This window comes from Phalangium opilio, unplaced genomic scaffold, assembly GCF_054372755.1.
Source record: "Phalangium opilio isolate 3A_F unplaced genomic scaffold, DU_Popi_V2 ptg000013l_1, whole genome shotgun sequence".
Taxonomy (NCBI): Eukaryota; Metazoa; Arthropoda; class Arachnida; order Opiliones; family Phalangiidae; genus Phalangium; species Phalangium opilio.
The window spans coordinates 4,641,723-4,668,986 of NW_028324148.1; the positions used below are offsets into that span (position 1 = coordinate 4,641,723).

At 39.2% G+C, this 27,264-nt stretch overlaps 2 protein-coding genes across 2 annotated transcripts in view; one reads left to right on the forward strand and one right to left on the reverse strand.

The window, feature by feature from the left end:
• Nucleotides 1-815: 815 nt before the first annotated feature.
• LOC149707891 (R3H domain-containing protein 4-like) lies at nt 816-14,150 on the reverse strand. Its single transcript, XM_089864160.1, has 5 exons — nt 13,923-14,150; nt 12,189-12,462; nt 10,888-10,993; nt 7,161-7,388; nt 816-4,348 (listed from the first exon to the last, which is right to left on the reverse strand). Exons 1-5 carry the CDS (start codon nt 13,997-13,999, stop codon nt 4,224-4,226), a joined length of 810 nt encoding a protein of 269 aa, XP_089720286.1. The 5' UTR covers nt 14,000-14,150; the 3' UTR covers nt 816-4,223.
• Nucleotides 14,151-17,497: 3,347 nt separating this feature from the next.
• Nucleotides 17,498-27,264, forward strand: part of LOC149707892 (uncharacterized) — a 30,721-nt gene continuing 20,954 nt past the window's right edge. Inside the window, exons 1-3 of the mRNA XM_089864158.1 lie at nt 17,498-18,342; nt 24,281-24,412; nt 24,738-24,806. Coding sequence (XP_089720284.1) covers nt 18,205-18,342; nt 24,281-24,412; nt 24,738-24,806 — 339 coding nt within the window. The 5' untranslated portion in view covers nt 17,498-18,204. The remainder of the gene's footprint in view (nt 18,343-24,280; nt 24,413-24,737; nt 24,807-27,264) is intronic.

Sequence of the window (27,264 nt, forward strand, 5' to 3'; positions counted from 1 at the left end):
ACGTCAAGCCTTGGTCTAAAGACTCGGCATGGAGTATGGGACTGGACACCTAGGCCTAGTTCTCGTTTTCCCCAAGATTGCAGCGCTAATTCCGGAATTAAACTATCCAAGTTTCTTTCAACCACGCCTAACTGTTCTCGGTCAAGTGCCTCTGATGTATTTCAAATTTCAAATAACTTTTACACAGGGTTCGTACGGAAGCTGGATAAGTCAGGGATATGGAAAATAGGGGAAAAAGTCAGGGATAAGTCAGGGATTTACAAATATTTCCTAAAAAGTCAGGGATTTCGTTTGTTATATCAAACCATGCTTCGAGCAATGCTAAATATGAGTCTGGTGTGATGAAGTGGGCTCTGGTAAACACCTTAAAATGGTCAGGGATATTGCCAAAATTTGGTCAGGGATAACCTGGAAAAGTCAGGGATTTTCAATGTAAAAATTTCGTACGAACCCTGTTACATAAGACGCCGCTGAATCTTTTGGAGTTGCTTTAAAGCCTCGAAACCCAAGACCATTAAACACAGGAATGATGAGCTAAAATCCCCCGTTCTTCTAATGGCATCGCCTATCGCCGTCCCTAGCGGGAGAGTCCCGAAACTTTAAGACTCATAGACCCTGTTATGATATGGTTTATGTCAAAAAAGTTTCAATATCGGTCGCGGCGTAGCGCTAGAGAGGCGTTGCCCTAAAAGAACTACGCGCCGTATCTTCATTTCAGTCCATCCTTGTTTAATGGTCTTATATAGAATATTCTACTTCCCAAATGAAGAGGAAATTTCATTAAAAAAAAACAGATTAATAAAGATTAAAATTAATTTCGATTAAAATAGATTTTAATTTAAATGAACTTATACGTAAACAACTTTCAACACTTACAATTTAACATGGACTATTCATACACCTCGGCCGCTTTCCCTATTTTACCAAGTTCGTAATATGTACACAACTGAAAGCAAAGTGCAGCCCCTTTGGTGCACCTTAGAGGCTGCTTCCGTGCCTGACAGAAATTGGTGTGTCGAAGATTACGCAGCATGCGAGCCTTGTGAGGTGCACCAAAGAAGTGGTGTCTTTGAATGAAAATCCTTAACTCAAAAATAAACAATTTAAGTTTAGATCAGGGATAGATTTAATTTTAGAAGTAGGAATGGAGAACAGAGTAATGTGGGCGCGCGTCTAAGTCCCGGACCCCCTTCCAAAGGACGGAGGGGGGGGGTATGAAAGAAGAGGCGGAAGGGTCATAGCGAAAGAGGTAAAAAGGTATTACGTCACTATTTTTCGCCGTCCATGGCAGCAGCGTCATCAAAACGTAGTTGAAGCAAGCCAATAAGACAATTTAAAATTTTCGTTATGTGTTGGAGGGAGGGGCTCTATACTGGGTGGTCTATGAGTCGGACTGAAGTAAATACAAACAGTTCTCCATTCCTACTTCTAAACTTAAATCTATCCCTGTTTAGATCTATTAACACGTAAGATACAACATTCCTTCAGGAGATCGGTATCAAACTAATTCCACTATTACTATGTTATTAAACTTCAAGCGTACTTCATATCTCATACACCTAAGACTTGAGTGTTTCATGAAATACGCCTGAAGATGATTATAGCAAATAAGGTACAATTTCGGTATGATTGAATAAGGTCAAAAATCATTTTAGAGCAAAATCAAGCACACCATTCGATAGAGCGTAAAATTTAGATCTAAAATGGCCGCCCCTTTTTTCAAATTTCCAAAAAAAAAAGTCTTATCCCCCATAAGAATTGCCACCTCTTCCAAAATATTGATGTTTAACGTTAGGGCTCATTTTCACTTAAGAGGCCGAATTGGTTTGGTAAGGTTTGGTTAGGTTAGGTTGGAAAAGGTGGCAAATTATTGGCCCTCTGATGTTTTGATCTTGTTCATCTATACTGCAAAATTTTCTTTTTTGGTTTTTTTTTTGGAAATTTGAAAAAAGCGGGGGTTATTTTAGATCTAAATTTTACGCTCTATCGAATGGTGTGCTTGATTTTGCTCTAAAATGATTTTTGACCTTATTCACTCATACCGAAATCATACCGCAAATAATAATTTTTTTACTATAGTTTTATTATTTTTACATTAACAATTAAATAATTTATTTTACGCATTGTTGGCCCACCTTTAAAGAAAAAGCTTGGAAATCTTAAATATTATTCATCTTTTCTGGAACCCCAAAACGACATTAGCCTCTAAATAGCATTCTTTGGTCCAATAATTTCTTATAGTCAGCTGCCTCACTCGCGCGTACGGTTCTATCAAAAATAATGTAGGCTGTGTCATGGACAATTCCGCTTCTGAATCTTACGGATATGCATTGCAGGGTGTACCAAGAAGGGTGGTAGGACCAAAGTACAGTGGGTTAATTTTATGGGCGATTTTTAGTCGAAAATGTTCTATGACATTTTTTACATAAGGACCGCCGTTTACAAGCTATGATTGGAGTATTTCACAGAGCATGAAAATGGCCATAGAGCCTGTGTTAAAAAACGCGGACATCAAAGTTTCGCCAATAACTATTTAGTTTACTAGTGACTGATGGACTTGCAAACTCGCGATTGAAAGTAGTTCCGACATTTATGCTCCTTGGTTTAACCATAGCCCACTCGATCACGCGAATCACGACGCAAGCTGCTCGCGCTATAGCTAAATTACCGAGATTTGTTTTAAACGTATCTAGTTTTATGTGTTCTTCTATTGCTTCGATAACCTTACTTAAATCCATAATATACCTTCAAATACCTTTTAAAACATTATCGGCTACTCTGTCCTGACTACAAACACAAATCGAGGAAGTTCTAGCATACGCAATAGCAGACGACGGTAACCGCGCAACCGCGAATTAACACAAGACCTATTTTAAGGGAGTGAACAGGCCCAGTATAGCTACGCCAATAAAACTGTCAACTACGGCGAAACTCTGATGACCCGCCACTTTTGCCCATTTTCATACTTTTCCTCTCATCCACTTTTGCTATAACTTAATTAAATTGGCATATTCTTTCAGGTACTTATTTAAATTTAAGGGGCCATCCGTAAAACACTCCAACCGTCCATAACGTGTAAATGGTGGCCCTTAGGACATTGAAAATTTCCGCTTCAGATCCGTCCATTAATTCCTGCCTTTGTCCGTGGTTGTTATGCGTTTTGAAAGTCAGACGAACACGTGATATAGGCTAGCCAATAATATATATTTTCAATTACGTAATTCTTTACCAAAAATTGGTCACGCGCAGGGTGGGAAATAAGGATCTTTTTTTAAACTGGACATTACGCCAGCGATACCCCCTGGCCTGGAATAAATAAACTGGCCCATGACAGTCTGGGAAATAGCACACTTCCTCTGGTCCAAAACCAGTTTATTAATTGCTTGGACTAGTTTTTAAATTCAAGAAGTGGGGGTTACTGGTCCTCGGGACCAGTTTATTAATTGCAAATCTATAGGAGAACAAAGGTGGGGACTACTCCAGAGACCAGTTTATTATTTAGGACGCTAGGGGGGGTCACTGGTCCCAAGGACTAGTTTTAAAAATATCCTTATTTCCCAGACTGGTCCATGACCACTGACCGGGGCGCGTAGTCTGCTAAATTGAAGAAGTGGATAATTAATATATATTAGCTAATGTCTTGACTCTGGAAACCCTTGAATTTTCTTAGTGGTACTGTGGACCACTGACCCCCCTCCGATTTAATTTTTAAACTGGTCCAAGCAATTTTTAAACTGGTCATTTGCCCTGTGCCACCGCCTTATTTCCCACGCTGTCGTGGATAAAGGATGAGCGTCAAGAAATTGGTTTGCACGCTATAGGACGGGCAACTACCTACGGCAGCCTATTATGTATATTACTGTTCCAGCTTCGGTAGTCAGCAAGCGTAAAGCTAGGTCTCTATGTAACGTAGCTTTGCGCGTGCTGACAACTGGTCCTACAACCCTTTTTGGTAGTACACCCTGTAATTTATTGGCTGTTTGATTTGAATATCTCTGAAGCAATTTCTTTAAATGATGGGTTTCACATAAAACATAAGTTTAAAATCGAACATCGTTGGTACATTTCGTTTAACTTTAAAATAATTTTTGAGGGAATTGTAGAACCCAACCTTGGGAGTAGATATAAGAATATTTACTCCTGCTAAGGTTGCGTTCTAGTACATAATTGTACGCGGTTAAAGTTAAAGGTGCATTAAAAAGTACAATGAAGCGACAATTCATTCAAAGAGGAGGAGAGCGAGACAGAAATCGTTGTTCAAGATAGGCACTTAAAAGTACCGCGGGAGTTGAAAATACTGGACAATGGTTTTGAATTTTGGTCCATCGAGTTCCGTCCTTGTCGTAACCTACATCAAAAAACATTTTATGTTTAGTTGTCAAGAAGCTAGGCCTAGTAAGCCGACATTGTAAAACATTATCACTCATAGACCAATAGTAGCATTAAAGGGAGGGTGAAGTAGAAAATCAAGTGATTTTTTTTATCGAATCTTCTGCAAATTATAAGACCATTCTGCATAGTGAAACATTCAGGAAATACTTAATTCCGAATGATTTTAAAATTCAAATTAGGTTCAGATTTTATGGATTACTTGAAATAAGGACTGCCGACCAATCACGTAACGCCCTGCCATGGACTAAGCAATACTGAAGGACCGATGGCAGCCTATAGAGCCCCATACTAAACGACTAAACATCCAACGTTAAGCCCCAAAATGGACAGGGGGTTATAAAAAATACTGAGTCAAATCCCGGAAAAAGTTAGCGCCATCTAGACAAAGTAAGACGTTAGCCGCTTCCCTCTCTAGAACGTTGATTCCCCCAAATGCCCCCCACTATCCGGTTTGCTACTATCTGCGCCGCTAGAAGGCGAATTAACAAGTATTTTTCAACTTTCTCCCTCTGGCATCCGTCCTTCAGTATTGCTTTGTCCATGGCCCTGCCGTCCTGTTAACAAAATTTCCGTTGCACACTCTACATCTCGAGCCACGATTGTCACATCGCGAGCAACTAGGACTGTTCACGAGCTCGAGCCAGCTCGGGCTCGTGACGAGCTAGCCGAGTTCGAGCCGAGCCGAGCCGCCACTTTTGCGGCTCGATTAATTAACGAGCGAGCTTTTTCATGGTCGAGCCGAGCCAAGCCGACAGGCATCGAGCCACTACGACTCGCGAGCCGGCTCGCGAGCTTAGTCACGGATATAGTGCTTTACTTTTAGTCTTTATTCTCTCCACCAATAGCGTTCCGTTGTAATTTTACATGAAATAAAGTGTGGGAAAAATCTCTCGCCTCTAGCCTTGAGCATATTTTACGAGCGGGTTTTACTGAACCTCTACATTCCTAAACATGGGATGGCATTTATAGTCGTTTTCAAGATTGACGTTGGTAGTAGTAATTTTTTTAAACATGCATATATTAATCGAGCCGAGCCAAGACCCAGCTCGGCTCGAGTAGAGCCGAGCCGCCGTTTTTTTTTTGTCTCGAGCCGAGCCGAGCTTTTAAAATGCTCACTCAGCTCGGCTCGTGAACAGTCCTACGAGCACCGTTTATCAAATCTCGCGCTAAATTTCATTTAGCATGGAGCGTACCACGAGACTTTTGTAAACGCGATTGGTCGGAGGTCCTTATTTCAAGTAATCCTTAAAATCTGAACCTTATTTGAATTTTAAAATCATTCGGAGACTGTATTTCCTGAATGTTTCACTATGCAGACTGGTCTTTTAATTAGTAGAAGAATCGATAAAAAAATCAGTTGATTTTCTACTTCACCCTCCCTTTAAAGGGGCGGGCTCAAATAAAAGTTCCTTCCTGGAGACGTATGCAGAAAGCACCCTTAGTTTTAGCATGGATAAAAGGATGCTCTATAAGATATGTGCAAGTGCAACCAGAGCCCACTTGTCTTAATACAAGTTAGCTATGGTGCGCAACTCTCTACTAAAAAGTAGGTAAGTCGATACTAGCGCAGCCTGGCTACCATCGCTGCAAATTAAGCCTTGCGTGAAAAAATAAAAAATACTGGAGATAAGAAACAAAAACTTGCTACAGTCGACAGGGCCGGAAATAAGGAAAAATTCTTATAGGACATGTGTCCAGCAACGCCCCCTTTGACTGGAAAAATTATAGGACATTATAGGACATCGTCCACTGGAGTGTGCAAAACTAGTGTCGCATCTTCATAGTCAAACCATCAAAACTACGGAAAATTTATAAGTCAAAATGTCCAGTGACCGTCCTAGTTTTTAAACAAATTATGGGTTATTTTAAAATCTTATTGAACAATTTCCAGTGTCCTGTGCTTATTTCCGGCCCTAAACTTTCTTAAAGCAGACGAAACTAAGGAAAAAAATCGACGGACCACGGACCTGGTCCGTCGATTTTTTCCTTAGTTAAGTCTGCTAGAAGCAAAACAGTGCATGTTTTTCATTTTTCTTATGTCCAGTACTTTTTATTGCCAGGCGGCGCTAGTATCGACTTGTCTACTTTTAAGTATAGGGAGTTGCACATCCTATAGAGCGTCGAATGTTTTTCACGCTCATCCTTTATCCATGGTTTTAGACACTAACAAGATTACGAGACCTACAGCTCAAAGTTTTCTACCTGCAAGACTACTTTCTTGCAGGAAAAAATTCGAATTAACTTGGAAAGTAAGGAGTCTAAATTTCTCAGCTTTAGTGCTACGCGACTATGATTTTCAGTTAACCTTTGCTATATTTTAAACATATCATTATATCAAAAGTGGATGAGAGGAAAAGTATGAAAATGGCCAAAAGTCGCGAGTCAGAGTTTCGTCGTAGTTCACCCTTTTATTGGCGTAGCTATACTGGGCCTGTTCACTCCCTTAAAATAGGTCTTGTGTTAATTCGCGGTTGCGCGGTTACCGTCGTCTGCTATTGCGTATGCTAGAACTTCCTCGATTTGTGTTTGTAGTCAGGACAGAGTCGCTGGTAATGTTTTAAAAGGTATTTGAAGGTATAATATGGATTGAAGTAAAGTTATCGAAGCAATAGAAGAGCGCATAAAACTAGATACGTTTAAAACAAATCTCGGTAATTTAGCTATAGCGCGGGCAGCTTGCGTCGTGATGCGCGTGATCGAGAGGGCTATGGCCATTGTCATACTTTCCCTCTCATCCACATTTGATTATATTAATAATGTACACTTACTGTTGGAGCACAAATCCATATACTGGCATAATGCGTGAACCATCAGCCTCTGGAAGCTATTGGGTAGGTGGTACCTCCTTATAGAAGTTGGATTGGCAGTAAAATAACTGGATATGTCTTGTTCCAGACGATATAAATCACCCAAAGGCACGTGACGTTTTTTGAGCATAGCTCGAAGATCGCTATCTATTTTGGCAAAACAGTCCTTCGCAGACACAGCAGGATGCTCTAGTTCAAATTAAAAATACATATACATGTAAAAGATTAATAAGGAAAACTACATGGGAAAGTTAATTTCACGTTGCTTTAAATTTTAGGCAACAAGAAAACTGGGCAGATACTAAATTCCTTAGTTAAAAGCCTATTTTTTTGACAATGCAATGTGATACGAGACGAGATTACCAAAAATATTTAAAAAAATTGCATAATGGTAAAATTAGCCAATTTATCATGCGGAGTCGGTAATTTACCATCCCTAAATTACCGGTAATTTACCAAACACCGCGTAAATTACCGACTTTATCATACCGTAATTTTAGAATGGTAATTTACCTGTAAATTACCGCGGTAATAAGCCTGTGAAAATATAAAATACCATAATAAATAGGGGCTTGGCAATTCGGGCTTAACTCCGCCCCCAGCGCCATTATGGTATGTTTTATTACAGAATGAAAGCTACATAAGCCCCTCCTCTTGGTATGTTTTTAGCACTAGTGGAAGGTAGCCTGACGTTTCATGATGTAGTAATGCCAAGTCCCTATTACGGTAATTTTTGTTATTCCAAATTATAATCGGTTTTTTACCGGTTATTTTTCGGTAATTTCCCCGGTAAATTACCATTTTTAAAAATTACTGTAATTTAATTCACATCTCTAATGCCAATATATAAAACATTATGAAAGAAAATTCGCTATTAGCACACAGATACACCAAAAAAGGGGTTGAGGACATGGATTAATGGAGACGTCAACTCCTGTGGTGCCGCAAACATGGTTACTAATCTTCTACGCACCAATTTTACTTCGAGGGGCTAATTACTGTCAAAGTCCCTGTACACGGATTACGGGTAATCACTTTAGCTCTGTCAGGGGCAGTACTTTTAAAAATTACGCGTATTACAGCCAATGAGATAGAATATATATATTAAACCTAGAGTCACAACGTGAAATCTCGAGGTCGACGTTTCGCGATACTCCCTTTTGTCGAGCATGAATCTTTATCAAATTCGGGTGGCGCCACCTATTAATCACTCGAAGAACTTTTTTATTACCGTCTGCTGCTATAATCTGCGTAACAAGCAGTCAAGATAGTTTTTTAAACGTGTTAAATAAAATACGCGAGTTAAATAATAAAAACTCTAGTCCTTTTAATCTAATAAATAGATGAAATAAAAATCATAAAGATGTTTCAGATTGCAAATAAGCGAGTGAAAGTTGGAATTAGTTCCGCTAGAGGCTCATAGATGGCGCTGTCATGTTTTGATAAACGTGCTTAATAAAAGCAATGTGTTTCGCGGTAAGCCGATTTGAATTGTAACTCTATCTCATTGATTACAGCCGTGTACACCGATTACACTGAGTGACCTCGTTTTACCTTGCCAAAATAGAGCTATCTCAGTTTTGACGTCAGTAAAACGTCACGGCTTAGCTTTGGCAGTGGGCGGCCATGTTTGGTACCGCACCGCTTTGCTTCTATAGGCAAATAGCATGGGTGGCATCACACCAAGGCTTCTGAGAGAGCTCTATTCAACCAAGAAGAATTCATCCACAAGGGCGGAGCTAAATATAGCCTTTCCTTAACTAAGAGTATCAGACAACAGAGCTATCTCAGAAGCCTTAGTGTGACGTCACCCATGCTATTTGCCCATAGAACCAAAGCGGTACCAAACATGGCCGCCCACTGCCAAAGCTAAGCCAGTGACGTTTTACCTAGGCTCTGACGTCACATCTGAGATAGCTCTACTCCATGGTCCCATCGACTATGCGAGCGTAGCATCTAGTGGCATGTGTTTAAATTAAGATAAACACAACAGAAACGCGCTTAATGACCAATAATATCAAGTGTGCATGAACAAGGTTTTAACGAAGCAAGTTAATTTAATTCCTTTCCAGAAAATTAATGCATAGCGCGGCTGCAGTGGATCCCCTCTACAAGGTGACTGTCCTCTTGAACACCGGGACTCAGGGTTGCCACAGATTTTTCATTTCAAATTTCCCTAGTGACTTTTCTAGGTTTTCCCTGACCATCTAAAGCCAATTTCCCTGATCAGTTTTCAAAGTCACACTAACAGAAAAGTAAGAATGGAGCCTTCATTTATCATCAGCTTTGTACTTACAATTATGCTAATTTTATCACGATTTTTCATTGAAACTACTTATAACTATTTAGTAGTTAATAAAACTTTATTAGGAACTATCAGAAACAGTTAATCTACATTAAAAGACGTTATAATTGGCCCATATTTGAGCTGGTGCGCCTAGTGAGCCGTGACTACACATTTTCAAGTTACTATGCAACGGAAATTCCCTGACTTTTTACACCCTTTTCCAAATTCCCTGACTTTTTACACCCTTTTCCAAATTCCCCGACTTTTTACACCCTTTTCCAAATTCCCCGACTTTTTACACCCTTTTCCAAATTCCCCGACTTTTTACACCCTTTTCCAAATTCCCCGACTTTTTACACCCTTTTCCAAATTCCCCGACTTTTTACACCCTTTTCCAAATTCCCCGTCTTTTTACACCCTTTTCCAAATTCCCTGACTTTTTACACCTTTTTCCAAATTCCCTGACTTTTTACACCCTTTTCCAAATTCCCTGACTTTATACACCCTTTTCCAAATTCCCTGACTTTTTACACCCTTTTCCAAATTCCCTGACTTTTTACACCCTTTCCAAATTCCCTGACTTTAAACACCCTTTCCAAATTCCCTGACTTTTTACACCCTTTTCCAAATTCCGACTTTTTACACCCTTTTCCAAATTCCCTGACTTTTTACACCCTTTTCCAAATTCCCTGACTTTTTACACCCTTTTCCAAATTCCCTGACTTTATACACCCTTTTCCAAATTCCCTGACTTTATACACCCTTTTCCAAATTCCCTGACTTTATACACCCTTTTCCAAATTCCCTGACTTTATACACCCTTTTCCAAATTCCCTGACTTTATACACCCTTTTCCAAATTCCCTGACTTTATACACCCTTTTCCAAAGTCCCTGACTTTATACACCCTTTTCCAAATTCCCGCCTTATTCCTGATCAGCGCCACCTACCCATAGCGGCGACTTTGAGAACTACTGTAATCGGCAAGCCAATCAGATGTGGCTAAAAATCTGGTGACGTCACTGACGGGCACTGTTGGGGTCTTACCAAAAATGACGTCACCAGATGTTTTAGCGACATCTGGAGTGGTTGGCTTTCCGATTACAGTAGTTCTCAAAGTCGCCGCTATGGGTAGGTGGCGCTGATCAGGAATAAGGCTAATTCCCTGAATTTTACAGGTTTTCCAGGTACTATGGCAACCCTCCGGGTTTAGCTTGGCGAAGACACATGCCCCTTGATTTCGCCAAGCCAAAACTGGAGTTCGTAAGGAAATTCAATTCACCTTAGGGCAAAATGTCATACAACATTTTCGACTCAAAATCATCAAATAGGCCTATTATGGTTAGTAACGTTAAGAACTAATGGTTTGATTGAATATAAAGGAATTATATAACTGCTATACCTGCTCTGGAATCAGATTTTATTTTGTAATTTCCGGCTTCCTTCTCCCAATTATCAATGACAGCCCATTGATCATCATCAGTGCAGTTTATGAAATTATTCCAAGTCTAGAATAACAAGTCGAATTAGCAAAAATGCCCTACATTTGTTTGCTTCAAAAAACTGCCTCATTGACACTCGGCATTATTTTTGTCCTCAAAAGTGACAATTTAGTTCGCCACTGTTTCCCGCAAGAGGCGCCGTTTATCAGACTCGCGTAATGACGTCAGGGTAATTTCTATTCCGCATGCTGTAATAGAGATATCTCAGAACCTTTAGAGTGACGTCACCCATGCTATTTGCCCATAGAAAAAAAGCGGTACCAAACAAACATGGCAGGGTTCATACAACTTTTGGAAACCAAATTTCCCTGAGATTTCCAGGTTTTTCTTCATATACTATAGAGTATCCTATGGAGCCAATGTTAACGAAGGAGGGGGGGGGGGGCAAATAGCACTATAACATAGTCAAAGGAGATCCCCGTACCTCTAATATAACCAGAGTTATGAGCCTCCAAAATTTAGTGTAATGTTAATCCTATGGAGGGGATGTTTACGGACATTTTGCTTAATTACTCGGCCCCTGTTTGACGGAGGGGGGGGGGAAAATAGGACTATTGATAGTTTTCACACATGGAGGATTCATACCATTTACACCAGGAAGCCGGGTTATCTGGAGGTCAAAAGCAGACGGGTTTTTGTCCACCAGATAGCCCGGCCTCCTGGTGTAAATGGTATGAATCCTCCATGTGTGAACACTATCTATAACATATTCAAAGGACATCCCCGTATTTCTAGTAGAACCAGAGCTATAAGCCTCCAAAGTTTAGTGTAATGTTAATCCTATTTTGGGGTATTAATTACTCGGCCCCTGTTTGACGCAAATTTCCCTGATTTCCCTGAATTTTACTAAAAATTCGAAATTTCCCCGATTTCCCTGAATTTTACTAAAAATTCGAAATTTCCCCGATTTCCCTGAATTTTACTAAAAATTCGAAATTTCCCTGAGTTTTCCCTGAGGTTTTTTTCAACTATTTATTTCCCTGATTTTTCCAGGTTTTCCCTGTTTTCCCGGTTTGTATGAACCCTGACATAGGCACTGACGTCACGACTGAGATAGCTCTATTATAATGATTGGAAAATGGCCGATAAACGGCGCCATCTAGGTAGAAAGATTAGGTAACCCTCGACAACCTCAAGTACTCCCCAAAAATACCACCATCCACCGACCCCGCTAAATACAGGAGACATTGCTTCAAACAACCTGCATATCTTCTTTCTCCATCAGCAACTGAGTAAATGGCGAGACAGTGGGGGAGATGAAATCGTAGATGGACACTTCGTGAAGTTCATTTTCCCCTTCGACCAAGTCCATCAATTGCGTGGTATGCTGATAGCGACGGTATTTTTTACCACTTTTCCATCTACAGGAAATTGGTTTTGTGGTATTTTCAGCTCTTACTGGAACCCTGATTCGGTTGCGATTGCGGTTACGTCGCAAGGGCTCTTCAGCGTGGACACTCGCTTCGTCAGAGACACTAAAGAAAAATGTAAACTCAGTACTAACAAAATTGGAGGCAGCGTTTAATCAGATAGAAAAGATATGTTTCTTAAGTTCAGGGTTCATACAACTTTTGGAAAACCAATTTCCCTGAGATTTCCAGGTTTTTCCCCATATACTTCCCTGAGTTTTCCAGGTTTTCCCGTATAGAGCTATTTCACCAATGCTATTTGCCCATAGAGAAAACCCTCATAAAATGGCCGCCCTACCATGGATGAAGGATGCGCGTGAAAAATATTCGACGCTCTACAGGATGTGCAACTCCATATACTAAAAAGTAGACAAGTCGATACTAGCGCCGCCAGCCTACCAGCGCTGGAAACCCTCGCGGGAAAAATAAAAAATACTGGACATAAGAAAAAACCCACTGTTTCGCTTCTAGCAGACGACGCTAAGGAAAAAAACGATGGTAGCGCGTGTTTTTTTTTTTCTCGTGTCCAGTATTTTTAATTTTTCCCGCTAAGGTTTCCAGCGCTGGTAGCCAGGCGGCGCTAGTATCGACTTGTCTACTTTTTAGTATAGGGAGTTGCACATCCTGTTGAGCGTCGAATGTTTTTCACGCGCATCCTTCATCCATGGCCCTACACTCAAAGGCAGGCCTAATTTTCGTAGCAGACGAAATTTTTCCCCCACTGAAGTAGCTCTATATGGAGTATCCTATGGATCAAATGATATCGAAGGAGGGGGCAAATAGGACTATAACACACTCGAAGGACATCCCCGTACCTCTAGTAGAACCAGAGTTATGAGCCTCCAAATATAGTGTAATGTTAATCCTATGGAGGGAATGTTTACGGACATTCTGCTTAATTACTCAGCCCCTGTTTGACGCAAATTTCCCGAATTTCCCAGAATTTCACTAAAAATTCTAAATTTCCCTGAATTTTTTGTCAACTATTTATTTCCCTGATTTTTCCCGGTTTTCCAGGTTTGTATGAACCCTGTGTAATGATAATCCTATGGAGGGTATGTTTACGGACATTTTGCTTAATTACTCGGCCCTGTTTGACGAAAATTTCCCTAATTTCCCTGAATTTCAGTAAAAATTCGAAATTTCTCTTTTGTTTTTGTCAACGATTTATTTCCCTGATTTTTCCAGGTTTTCCCTGTTTTCAAGGTTTGTATGAACCCTGACTAGTGCAATTGTAAGACCACTTCCACTTTTTGTACTGTTCAAGGTTTAATGACACATACACACTCGCATAGAATCACTAGATTGACATTACTCGATAGCTATCATTAGCAATAACTCCACAGAAAAGTTCGAGAGTTGGCCCCTTTTTTTATTTATTTATTTGAATGTGTTGTTCACAAAGTCAACAGAGTGACGTATGTGTGAACATCGTAAATCGATACATTTGATCTTCACAAAATCATAAGCAACACAATAACAGTTACAACCTTTCAAAACTTCTAGATAATTGAACGAAGCCTTACTCTTCCAGAATATCTTCGATGACAACGGGAGCAGCCGCTTCGTCGACAAACTTTTTAAGGTTTTGAATGACTCCCATGATTTTGGAAATTAAATTGAACTTTAAAGTATCAAAAACAATAACAAACTCCTTACGCCTCTTATTTGTTATTGAGGAACGTTCGGATGATGTAACTTCCCAAGGTCATATACATTACAGGTTACGTTCATTCATAGCCCACTCGATCACGCGCTCGACGACGCAAGCAGTCTGGGAAATAACGATATTTTTTAAACTAGTCCTTGGGATCAGTGACCATGGATGAAGGATGCGCGTGAAAAACATTCGACGCTCAAGAGGATGTGCAACTCCCTATACTAAAAAGTAGACAAGTCGATACTAGCGCCGCCTGGCTACCAGCGCTGGAAACCCTCGCGGGAAAAATAAAAAATACTGGACATAAGAAAAAAACCGTCTGTTTTGCTTCTAGCAGACGACTCTAAGGAAAAAAAATTTTCGGTAGCGCGTGTTTTTTTCTTATGTCAAGTATTTTTTATTTTTCCCGCGAGGGTTTCCAGCGCTGGTAGCCAGGCGGCGCTAGTATCGACTTGTCTACTTTTTAGTATAGGGAGTTGCACATCCTGTAGAGCGTCGAATGTTTTTCACGCGCATCCTTCATCCATGCAGTGACCCCGGGCCCCTAGTGTCTTAAATAATAGACTGGTCTCAGGACTGGTCCCCGCCTTGGTTCTCCTATAGATTTACAATGAATAAACTGGACCAGTAACCCCCACTTTTTGAATTAAAAAACTAGTCCAAACAATTAATAAACTGGTTTTGGACCAGAGTGTCTATTCCAGACTGGACGCAAGCTGCTCGCGCTCAGGGCCGGAAATAAGAAAATTTTCTTATGGCACATGTGTCCAGTGACCCCTGTTTGACTAAAAAATTTATAGGACATTGTGACTGAAGTGTGCAATACTATTGTCGGTTTTCCATTGTCAAGCTATTTGCATTTTTCTTTGAGGTGGTCCGAGCGCTCCCGGAGCGCTTCGAAAAAAAAAGTCATCTTTCATAGGAAAAAACGAGCTGCTCCGAGACGGAGGCGCGTCTTACACAAACCCAGTCGCTCCCTCCAGTTTTGCTCCCGGATTGATCCCAACCGCTCCGACTCTAGAGATGGTCCAGACGGAGCGACCAAAATGGAGGCCTGATGACGTCACAAAACCGCTCTGAAAAAAATATGGAGCGATCTCGAAGCGCTCTCGGGTGACCACAAGGGAAAACGCTATATCTAAACTTCGGAAAATTTATTGGTCAAACTGTCCAATGAGTAGTGACCCCCTTAGTTTAAAAAAAAAACCTATGGGACATTTTAAAATTTTATTGGACAGTGTCAGTGTCCTGTGCTTATTTTCGGCCCTGCTCGCGCTATGATGTCTCCACCAGTCTAGGAAATAAGAATATTTTTTAAACTAGTACTTGGGACCAGAGACCGAAATAGTAAACTGGTCTACGAACCTGTCCCCTCATTTTTTCCTACAGATTTGCAATTAATAAACTGGTCCCGAGGACTAGTAACCCACTTTTTTGAATTTAAAAATAGGGCAAGCAATTAATAAACACCAGTGCAAGTGTGCTATATCCTGGTCTCCACCTAGCTACATATATTATTGTTTTTATTCTTTTTAACACTGTGCTCTTTCGGGAGGCGCCCTGATTCAAAAGGGTGTATGTATAAACGGCAATAATTAAACCTGTAAACCTGCGTGCCAGTTACCACAGCATCCGGAAGCTAACCTGGTAACTTCGGTTCGTGCCTGGCCAACTGTGAACTAAATTTTTCGATTATCGAAAAACCCCATAGGTCCATCCCAAGTAAAGTTTTTTACTGGAAAAATAATTAACCAGGAGGGTAAGGTATTAATCTCCTTGTACATATACAACCGTAAATTTGTAGGACGGACCAGTTTCTGCTGCAGATTCTCACAGCCAACTTGATCACGCGTTGGCTTCACGTGATATAGAAGCCCGTCGGCCCCAATCCAAGTGGCCTCAAAACGCGTATCACACGATCCGACCGATCTCGATGAAAGAGCTGCTAAATTTTGACAAATTTGGCATTTAACTATACGAAAACTTCGACTATGTCAAGAGTATAGGATATATGAAATTATAAGATAATATGGTACAGGTTCAAATATGAAGCATTTTATAGTAATTATAGGACCACTGGGCTGCCTGCAATATAAAAAGAGTCCTTTTGGTTCGGCCTGCCAACTGGTTGGCATTAAAAAATCCAGCCTAAAAACATTTGCGCACTTCATTCTGAATATAGTCTTGCTACTTCCATATATAGTAGAAAATGTTTATTAGGAATTTAGGACATATATTCTATATCGATGTAAATACAGACCAAATCGTAAATAGTGAAATAGACTAAAATAACTCTATTATTTCAACAACAAAAGGCCATTAATATTTTCCTTATCGGGTCAAAAGAGTGAGCGTGGGGGACCAGTCTCGGCCGAGTCGCCGACTCGCAGTGCACCCAAATTAAACGCAGATTCCCAGAGGGGGCTGAGGCCCCTCTCATTTATCCCCGTGGGGGCTCGGTCCCCCATGCCCCACATGATCGACGCCCCTGTCTTTTAATGGACCAGTCGCTCTCTCCCGGTTTGCTCCCGGATTGATCCCAACCGCTCCGACTCTAGAGCGACCAAAATAGAGTGCCTGATGACGGCCCAAAACCGCTCTGAAAAACGTTTTCCTTTCATAAGGAGCAACCGAGCAACTAGATCATGAACTCCGAGCTAGAGCGAAGAGTATCAACAAAATACGGAGCAATCTTGGAGCGCTCCAGACAACTCCTATGGAAAACGCTATTAATATTTTTACCCCTTTTTTCCCGTTATGGTAGTGTATGGTGACCGTAGTCAGTCTGCCTACATAACCTCTCCGTCTCTACTCCGGCTTCTATCAGCGTGGGAAATAAGGCGGTGACAGGGGCAAATGATCAGTTTAAAAATTGCCTGGACCAGTTTAAAAATTAAATCGGAGGGGGGTCAGTGGTCCTAAATTCAAAGTTTCCAGAGTCCAGACATTAGCAAATATATTGTAATTATACACTTCTTCAATTTAGCAGACGACGCACCCTGGTCAGTGGTCATGGACCAGTTTATTTATTCCAGGCCAGAGGGCCGCTGGCCCAATGTCCAGTTTTAAAAAAAATCCTTATTTCCCACCCTGGCTTCTGTAGGTCGTGAGACCAAAGCGTGAACGAGTGGGCTGTGATCGAACTGATTTCGTTAGGACACGGCCAACTTAGATCATCTCCTCCGACGCCCGGATTAGATTATCTAGGTTGGCCGTGGTTAGGACATGGCTAGGAAGCCGACGATCGAAGGGGTTATGCTTATGCATTGCTTTTAATTTTATAGTTTCTCCTTCCCTCGATAGATAGCGCTGCGCAAGTTTTACTGTTGCTGGGAAGGCACATACTGAATTTTTGTGTCACAAGAAGCCTTAAAAATTTAACACAGGCTCTTTTCTAGTGTCACTCTATGGGCATGACCTTTAAAGGAGGGAATATATTATTAGAAGAGTGGTGTGGGAGTGGGAGTGGGACCTACCACGGCCCACTAGGAACCATCCATAATTCCCGGGGAAGTTATGCAAATTGTAAGTGAGCGGTTTGTAACCTGTATCTGATAAATGGTTGAGCTTCTACATGTTGAGAGTTGAGACTCGGGTTGACTCGGATCGGTACTCTCTTCTTTAAGTTTTCAATAATGTATTTAGAAAATTCTAATGTGGAGTTACCACCGTTATCGTTCGGGCCTTGGCCTTCGCAGCTGTTATGTTACTGTCTTTACTGAACTAGTGTGAACTTACCGCGGTCGTAGTGTGTGTAAAAACCATTTTGGAATTAAACCGAGGGGTTATAGAATTTTCCAAGTGTTTTACAATGATGACTTTTAAGATTTAAGCCTTTTCGGGAGCGTATTAACGTTTTGCATTCCGTCTTAATTCACTTAAGCGCAGTTTTGATTTTCATTAGGGATTTATGTTAGTCTATTTAGCGGCGCCGCCGATGATCTGACAATCCTCTTTAAGCCTTTGCCTCAATTATATATCAAAACCGAACGGACTCACTGAGTTAAAAGTTTGGAAACTTTAAATACTTTTTGAGCCCAAATGTTGAAATCTCAGTGTGATATTAAAATTAAAAGATAGGCTTAAGCCTATCTTGGAACCTGAACTGCCTGAAAAGAAAAATTTGCATCCATAGTATTGAATACAGCATGGAAAAAATGAGCACCAAAGAGTCTGATCCACTCATTGAAACTAGTAACAATCCAGCAGAGTCTGCTGATGTTTTATCCACTTTACCCCAAGATCATCCATGCACCAGCAAAGAACCCAAAGATATGACTAATAAGGTAATTAATTTTTGATGTTTATTTTTATATTTAGGTTATATAAGATTTATGTGGTTAGTTTAGTCTAGGTCAAGTTGTTGTCAGTGTTTTGGGCAGGCCTATAGGAGTTAGAATTCCCTCTTTTGGGCTGCTTTAAGGAATGTCTAATACAATTATAGTATAGAAATTAGAATTAAGGGCTAGTCAATAACTGTAGATAAGCATTGTAACTTTAATTTGAAAATAATTTTAATAAAAAATAAAATTCTCATATGTAAAATCTGGATTCAAATGCAGCCTGGGAAACCTTAATTTGTTAGCGATCTTGTTGGTCTATCAGATCATGCTTAGACCAACGCTAAATGTGGGCTGCACTTGGGTTTGATCAAGTGTGCTCTAGAAATGGTCAGGTATAGTTTGGAAAAGTCAGGAATTTTATTTACTGGCCTTGTAAATAAAAGAAAAAAAACGTTCCGTGAATGCCCATTTTAAGTGGAGAGTGTTAAGTTTTTTTTTAATCTACGTACTAGGCAGTGCACTACTGGCAACATGTCCACTTATAAGAAAATCCTTATTTCTCAGCCTGTGGTGGTTGTAGTATAGGAAGCTGCCAGAGGTGTGGCTTAAAATGGCTCCTCCCCTTTCCACCAAAATGGCGGCAAACTTCACAGAGTGAAAGGCTAGTAGGGGAAGGCTCCTGATTGGCTAAGTGAAGGTCTGACCACCTTGCCAACTCCCTATTGTTACATATTTTTTTAAAGTATGCAATTACATTGGGATCGGTTTAAAATTAAACAATATCTATAAATACTCGTGTTGCTAATAGATGGCGCTACTACACTTAAATTAATCCTAGTTGTGGTTTAGTTCAATGAAACGCTACTAGATGCTCCCATAGTTGAGGGGTGAGGGGCCTGCTAAGCTTAGGCTTAGCAAAGGCTAGTTTTAACTCCGCCCATGTGGAGGAGTTTATATTGGTTCCTGCCTTTGACAAGGTAAAGTTGGTGTGTGGAATATTGGCCAGCTTGTGAGGGGCGCCACAAGAGCAGATATTTGCTTTAAATGAATCCATCAACGATCAATGAAACATAAAGTAAAATTTTCAAGGGAACTGAACAGAATTTAGATTTAGAAATATTTCAAACCCATTCACCGACTCGCAGGCTTGGAAATAAGGTTTATTTCTGAACTAGTCCTCCGGACCAGTGACCCCTGATGTCTTAAATATGAAACTGGTCCCGGGACCAGTGACCCTTCCCCAATTTATTTTTCTACTGGTACCAGGACTTGTGGTCGTTCTCTCTTCTAAAAAAATCTCTCTCGGCTTAGGGTTGTATACGCAACTGGACTCATGGAGTCGAAATTTATGTTAAAATGAAAATAATTAAAGAGGTCCCCATATCAATTTTTCATAAAAGTAGGAATTAATAAACTAGTCATTGGGACCAGTGACCCTCACGTTTTGAATAAAAAAAGTGGTCCAAGCTATTAATAAACTGGTTTTTGACCTGTAAACCTGTCTTATTTCCTAGCCTGTCACCGAGGCCACTGTTTTCAATGAGCACTTGAATTGAACTTTAGCCATGGGTTATTGTTTAGCTGAATGCTGAAATGAATGTGAAAGTTATAGAAAGAGAATGTTATTTGTAGAGATGGGCCGATACCGATCCCATATCGGTATCGGTACCGATATTTGGCTTTAACCGATATATCGGTATCAGTTATAAATGAACCGATATTTCTACCCGATATTTTTTAAAGAAAATAAATACTTATGTTAAGATTAGGTGGCCTAAACTCTGAGACAGCACAGTTTTTCATCTATTTTTGTATAACGTTACTAATGTCCAAAATGGGTTTGTCGTATGATAAGTCAGTTTTATAGTTTCAAGTTCCGAAATTGGATCGAAAATCATCTATAGAGATGGGCCGATACCGATACCATATCGGTATCGGTTTGATATCGGTTTAATCGAAGGATCGGGTAAAATATCGGTATTGGTACGTATCGGTTTCCCAAGTATCGGATCATATCGGTATCGGTTTAAACTGGTATCGGCCCATCTCTAGTTATTTGATCACAGTAAAGAGCCATCTGACTCTGAGAAAAATTCATTGAACACATATATGATTTTCAAGGAAAATTAGGCTTCGATCGAACTTGCAGTAAAAATTATAGTCCTACTTTTTAAGGTAGGAGAATGTGGGCCAATTTTTGCTATAAAAATAAATGTGATTTCTCCTGCAATTAACACCTTTATCTTGATCTATTAAAGCAAGTCTGGAATGGTTTAGTTGAAACAAATGCCACTAGATGGCTCCCATATTTGTGGGGCGGATTTCAATGGCCCACTAAGTTTACCAAAGGCTAGTTTTAGCTCCACCTTCATGGACAAGTTGCGATTGGTTCCTGCTTTTGACAAGATGAAATTGGTGTTTAGAAGGTTAGCCAACATGTTAGGAACACCATTGGGGGTGCACAATATACACTTAACTCATCACCCCCTTCAACAATAGACAATAGAGCTATTTCAGTGGGGGAAAAATTTCGTCTGCTACGAAAATTGGGCCTGCCTTTGAGTGTAGGGCGGACATTTTGTGAGGGTTTTCTCTATGGGCAAAAAGCATTGGTGACGTAGCCATTACCCCCTCTGAAATAGCTCTATATGAGCGCCATAAAAGCTTGAAATGGGATCAATATCTCCAAGGAGCTTGCTGGTTCTAGAACCTTCGACCCTCGGTTTGATTGTAAATATATGGGCGCCATTTTTTTTCTCCATTGAACTTGAGTTTACGAATGCGTATAAATACTACAGTAAAAAAAGGGAAATTCCAAATTCATGGAAATACGTATTAAAAAGGGTTCGCAAGACGTCCAGTTATGGTTTCTTGGCGCCTTCCAAGCAGTCTGGGAAATAGTACACTTCCTCTGGTCCAAAACCAGTTCATTAATTGCTTGGAATAGTTTTTAAATTCAAAAAGAGGCGGTTACTGGTCCTCGGTACCAGTTTATTAATTTCAAATCTATAGGAGAACAAAGGTGGGACCAGTCCGTAGACTAGTTTATTATTTCGGACACTAGGGGGGTTTGGGGTCACTGATCCCAAGGACTATTTTAAAAAAATTTCTTATTTCCCAGACTGGCCCCTAGAGATAAATCTATAGGTTTGAGCTAGCAGTCAAATAAAAACTTCAGCCTGTAGATCACTAGGTTATGGTTATATAAATAATGGTAAGGCATTAGCCTAATTACTTTAAATACTTATTTTTATATTGCCACGTTCAAATTAGCATGAATTAAACTAAACTCTCACATCCTCGTCTGCTAATAATAGTTTCAACTTGGTACCATGAATCGGAAGTGCGTAACTCTTTCGACTACTATGGTGTTCTCGAAGATCGGCATCCAAGAAAATTACAGAATAGGCCCCTCTGGAGATACGTACTTCCTTCTATATACTTCTGATAATATGGATTCCCAACTCTTACTGTTACCACAGCATAGTGGTCGGCATTTCGATAGGATAATATCTGTTTGTTTTATCTTTATTCATAATTTGAAATTATCCACGAGAAGTCTATGATTAATGCAATGTAATCCCGAATAATTATCTGATTATTATTCATGGATAACTGATTAACCAAAATTCTGTGGTTTATCTTGTCCAAACGCCGACCACTGCCACAGCATTTTACCAATGAGATAGTTACAATTCAAATCGGCTTACCGCGAAACGCATTGTTTGTGTCAAGCACGTTTATCAAAACATGACAGCGCCATCTGTGAGCCTCTAGCGGAACTAATTCCAACTTTCACTAGTTGCTTATTTGCAATCTGAAACATCGTTATGATTTTTATTTCATCTATTTATTAGATTAAAAAGGACTAGAGTTTTTATTTTTTAACTCGAGTTTTTTATTTAACACATTTTAAAAATTATCTTGACAGCTTGTTACGCAGATTATAGCAGCAGACGGTAATAAAAAAGTGCTTCGAGTGATTAAAGTGTTAGTGACATAATTTTCGTCACCCACAAATTTAAAATGCTAAAAAAATCCTTGAAAAATCTAGTTTATTATGATATGTTTACTTTTTTATTTGGTTTCGTAGCAATTTATTAAATTGCAATCAAAGTTTAGTGTTTGGAAAAGGCCTAGTTAAAATTTTGTTTCGCTTGATGACGTAGTAAGGAGAAACTTTCACTCTAGATGTCGCTCACGTGACGCCTATAAGTGTCTCAGCCTAAGTGTTAAGCCTATTTTATTCAGATTCGCGCGGCATTAGTAGACTCGGGAGTCTCGGGCGCGCGCGTTTGGCTTTTCCGCGAGATGCCGTGAGTGACGTAGCAAGGAGAAAACCCGCCAAAAATCTTCTTCGCAAATTTGCTTTTGCCCCCAAATTTCAAGTTTTCAAAGTGTTTTTTCTGTGTTTTCCTTCATATTTAAATATAAATCAAGCATATTTTTGGAATCAGAAGAGTTTAAACTCTCAAAAAAGTAAGGTTTTCTTTAGATTTGAGATAATTTTTAAATCACGTCGCAATTCCTTTAATAGGTGGCGCCACCCGTATTTGATAAAGATTCATGCTCGACAAAAAGTCTATCGCGAAACGTCGATCTCGAGATCCCACGTTGTGACTCTAGGCTTAATACATATATTCTATCTCATTGCATTTTATTTAGACACCCGTTGAGTAGAGGTCTGAGTGAAATAACTATTTTTCTCAAAGTTTCAATCTTGCCACTTAGGTTGTTATACAGATGTATAAACCTATGTTTTTGGCAAAAATTTCCAAAAATCCTATAATTTTTAAATTTTAAGGTTAAGCAATCCATCGGTTAAAAAATAATATCATAAAATGGGGATGGTTTCCCTAATATTGTAGCTTGCCTTGTTATATTATGGTTCAGGTAACTTATGTTCAGTGCTCAGCACCGCATGGTGAGCTTTGCGTTTGGGCAGCTATAAAACCTATATTCACTTGAAAAAATACCTATAATTACTATAAATATTTTCGAAATTCACTTGGGGGCCCTAAAAAGGGTCTTAGGACCAAAGTACAGCGAGTTCTATGAACTATTTTGTGTCGGGATGTAAACACTGCAATAATACCCTGAAAGCAGTGTTTCGGCCCTAATCTAGCTCTGTTTTGGAAAACTCTGTATACTGTCGTAACTAGAGATGTGAGTCGGTAATTTAAGAAATACAGCGTAAATTACCGATTTATATCTTACCTTTACAATGGTAATTTTTACCGCTAAATTACTGCTGTAATAAGCCTGTGAAAATATAAAATACCCCAAATTACCCCGACTGAACGATAATTTTTGTTAATTATTCCAAAATTTCAATCGGTAATTTACCCGGTAAATTACCATTTTTTAAAAATTACCGCTAATTTACCAAATACCTCGTAAATTACCGATTTATATCTTACCTTTACAATGCTAATTTACCGCTAAATTACTGCTGTAATAAGCCTGTGAAAATATAAAATACCATAAATTACCCCGACTGAACGATAATTTTTGTTATTTCTAAATTTCATCCGTAATTAACCCGGTAAATTACCGCTAATTTACCAAATACCTCGTAAATTACCGCTAATTTACCAAATACCTCGTAAATTACCGCTAATTTACCAAATACCTCGTAAATTACCGCTAATTTACCAAATACCTCGTAAATTACCGATTTATATCTTACCTTTACAATGGTAATTTACTGCTAAATTACTGCTGTAATAAACCTGTGAAAATATAAAATACCCTAAATTACCCCGACTGAACGATAATTTTTGTTAATTATTCCAAAATTTCAATCGGTAATTTGGTAATTTACCCGATAAATTACCATTTTTAAAAATTACCGCTAATTTCTACCTACATAAAAAATTATAACTTTTTTTATCGAGTCATGGTGTAATAAAACGTTCTAACCTTTTTTTTTATTATTTAGGAAAAGAAGCTTAGTTCAGCGTCATTAGGATCTGGAGATGCAGCTAGACCAAAACAGGTTATGGTAACTCACCCTGGCACCAACAAAATTAAGCCAACATCCAAGAAAAAACCTGGAATACAAGCGGATTTGGTAAGTCCATCTCCCTTTATCTTAAAGGCATCGGCGGGTGGGAAAAAATTTTTTGAAATACGTCACAGGCACGTGACTGAGAAAAGGCGTGGTTAAAAGAAGCTTTTAGTTGGTTTTATTTCGAAAACTACTACCACTTCAGGGAATTGACACTGCAATCTCACGAAAACCAATGACGAGGTGTCCAGTTCCACGTACTCCATTTAGAGTCTTTGTAATCGGCGTCACGTGGTGCTTGTGACGTTTTTCAAAGTCGCTTTAATTCTGGGATTAATGAAGGTTTAAATTTATGGTGTTTTCTTTTTGGTATCATTTATGAATATAGGATGTAGTTAAAGAATTTAGTAAATGCAAAGAAGATGGAGCAACAAGGCTTGATTTGAGTAAATCGAATGTAAGAACCCCAATTAACGTTTAAAGTTAATTGGTTTTAATTATTTCTGCTAATATACCATTTCGGTCTTTATGCCTATTTATTCGGCATAATTATTCGGGAAAATCTTAGAAAAAGGTCAGGGAAAATCTTAGAAAAAGGTCAGGGAAAATCTTAGAAAAAGGTCAGGGAAAATCTTAGAAAAAGGTCAGGGAAAATCTTAGAAAAAGGTCAGGGAAAATCTTAGAAAATGGTCAGGGAAAATCTTAGAAAAATGTCAGGGAAAATCTTAGAAAAGGTCAGGGAAAATCTTAGAAAAAGGTCAGGGAAAATCTTAGAAAAAGGTCAGGGAAAATCTTAGAAAAAGGTCAGGGAAAATCTTAGAAAAAGGTCAGGGAAAATCTTAGAAAAAGGTCAGGGAAAATCTTAGAAAAAGGTCAGGGAAAATCTTAGAAAAGGTCAGGGAAAATCTTAGAAAATGGTCAGGGAAAATCTTAGAAAATGGTCAGGGAAAATCTTAGAAAAAGGTCAGGGAAAATCTTAGAAAAAGGTCAGGGAAAATCTTAGAAAAAGGTCAGGGAAAATCTTAGAAAAAGGTCAGGGAAAATCTTAGAAAAAGGTCAGGGAAAATCTTAGAAAAAGGTCAGGGAAAATCTTAGAAAAATGTCAGGGAAAATCTTAGAAAAGGTCAGGGAAAATCTTAGAAAAAGGTCAGGGAAAATCTTAGAAAAAGGTCAGGGAAAATCTTAGAAAAAGGTCAGGGAAAATCTTAGAAAAAGGTCAGGGAAAATCTTAGAAAAAGGTCAGGGAAAATCTTAGAAAAAGGTCAGGGAAAATCTTAGAAAAGGTCAGGGAAAATCTTAGAAAATGGTCAGGGAAAATCTTAGAAAATGGTCAGGGAAAATCTTAGAAAAAGGTCAGGGAAAATCTTAGAAAAAGGTCAGGGATCACCCTTTGTTGTTGTTGTTCTTAGATGGTTTAAGGGAATGCGAATTTACAATTTCATATCATATTTTAGCACGAAAGTTGTATTATGTAATGTTACACTTTCGAGTCTATACTTTCAAAATATCAAGTTTTTAATCTAATTGAACCAAAGTTTCTATTTTTAAAACACATTGAAAAATCACGAAAACTCGATATGTCAGTTTTGATATATATCAATAATTTAGTCTTGTCGAGCTTGTTCGCCCGTTTGATGACATCACTATGACGTCAGGGGGAATTGAAAAAGCGCGGGAATCCTATACGCGTCTCGAGCTTCTCGCTAGTCTAAACTCCGGGTCTGATAGCGGAGAGAGTGGCACCATCTCTAAGGGGAAAAATATATCTGTGACGTCAGCCTACGGGAAACGTTTTAGCCTTTCATAAAAAGTGGATTTCAAATGAAGCATTTTCAAATGCATATTGCCAAATAACCAGCAGAAATCGGAGAATTAAAAGCTTGATATTTTTGAATTGACAGAAATTAATTCTATCTTTTGTTATATAAATCAGAGCTGGTTTTTCAAACGAAGCTTCACATGATTCCCTTTAATTAGGAAGAAAAGACTTTTTAAATTAGTGGTTTTTGTATAAATCTTGTATATGTTTAGTCGCATTTATCTATATTTTATATAAAACATCGCTTTTTTCAATTATGCAAATAGTTTTGGCACACTTCATTATCTTTTAATCGATTTAAGGGTTAGTGTCAGGGTTCAATTAAAAATTGGGGTGGCGTAGCGGCGGTGGGGTGGCGTAGCGGTTAGCGCTTTCGCCTCGCAGCAAGAGGATCCCGGGTTCGATCCCGGACTGTGGCACCGGGTGAAAAATCTGGGAATAAATCCTTCTGCGTAGAGTTTGCAAGTTCTCTCCCCGCTTGTTAAAGGAGTTTTCCTCCGCGGTCTAACCCGGTTTCTCCTTTCCATCAAAACTTGCAGAGGTTAACGGTAATAGTTAGTATAGGGCGCTGTCGGTTAGCTGTGGCATAGGGGCTAGCCACCACCCCTCTATGCATTGTAAAGGCGTTAGATAAGTGGCAATAAGTCGCAAGATGACTTGGTCCAATTAGCTAGCTGAACTTGAACATACAGTTTTTTTTTTTGGTTTACTCACCATAGAAACCCACTTAATAAAACCCATCAATAAGGTCTTCAATGAAGTAGTGACTCTTGAATTAAATTAAACGCTGTGGGTTTTCTCGAACCCTCGTTAGTGTCAACACAATGTTCTCTAAAAAAATCTCTTAGACTGTTATTTATAGTTCAAATGTTTCTTATTCATTTTGGTGAAACAAATACATTGGAAAACTTAATGTAGATCGAGTTTATTTAGTTATAAGCACTTAAAACGTGCTGTAAACATTTACACTTTTGGCCTAAGAAGGTCAGCGAAAATCTCAGAAAAAGGTCGGGGAAAATCTCAAAAAAGGTCAGGGAAAATTTCAGAAAAAGGTCGGGGAAAATCTCAGAAAAAGATCGGGGAAAATCTCAGAAAA

What these genes read in the sequence shown, in the direction of transcription:
- LOC149707891 (XM_089864160.1), bottom strand. Translation starts at nt 13,999, where the DNA reads ATGGGAGTCATTCAAAACCTTAAAAAGTTTGTCGACGAAGCGGCTGCT. An exon ending in TGGAGAAAGAAGATATGCAG is followed by an intron (nt 10,994 to 12,188) that starts GTTGTTTGAAGC and finishes TTGTTATTCTAG; the next exon opens with ACTTGGAATAATTTCATAAA. An exon ending in TATGGATTTGTGCTCCAACA is followed by an intron (nt 4,349 to 7,160) that starts GTAAGTGTACAT and finishes TTTTTGATGTAG; the next exon opens with GTTACGACAAGGACGGAACT.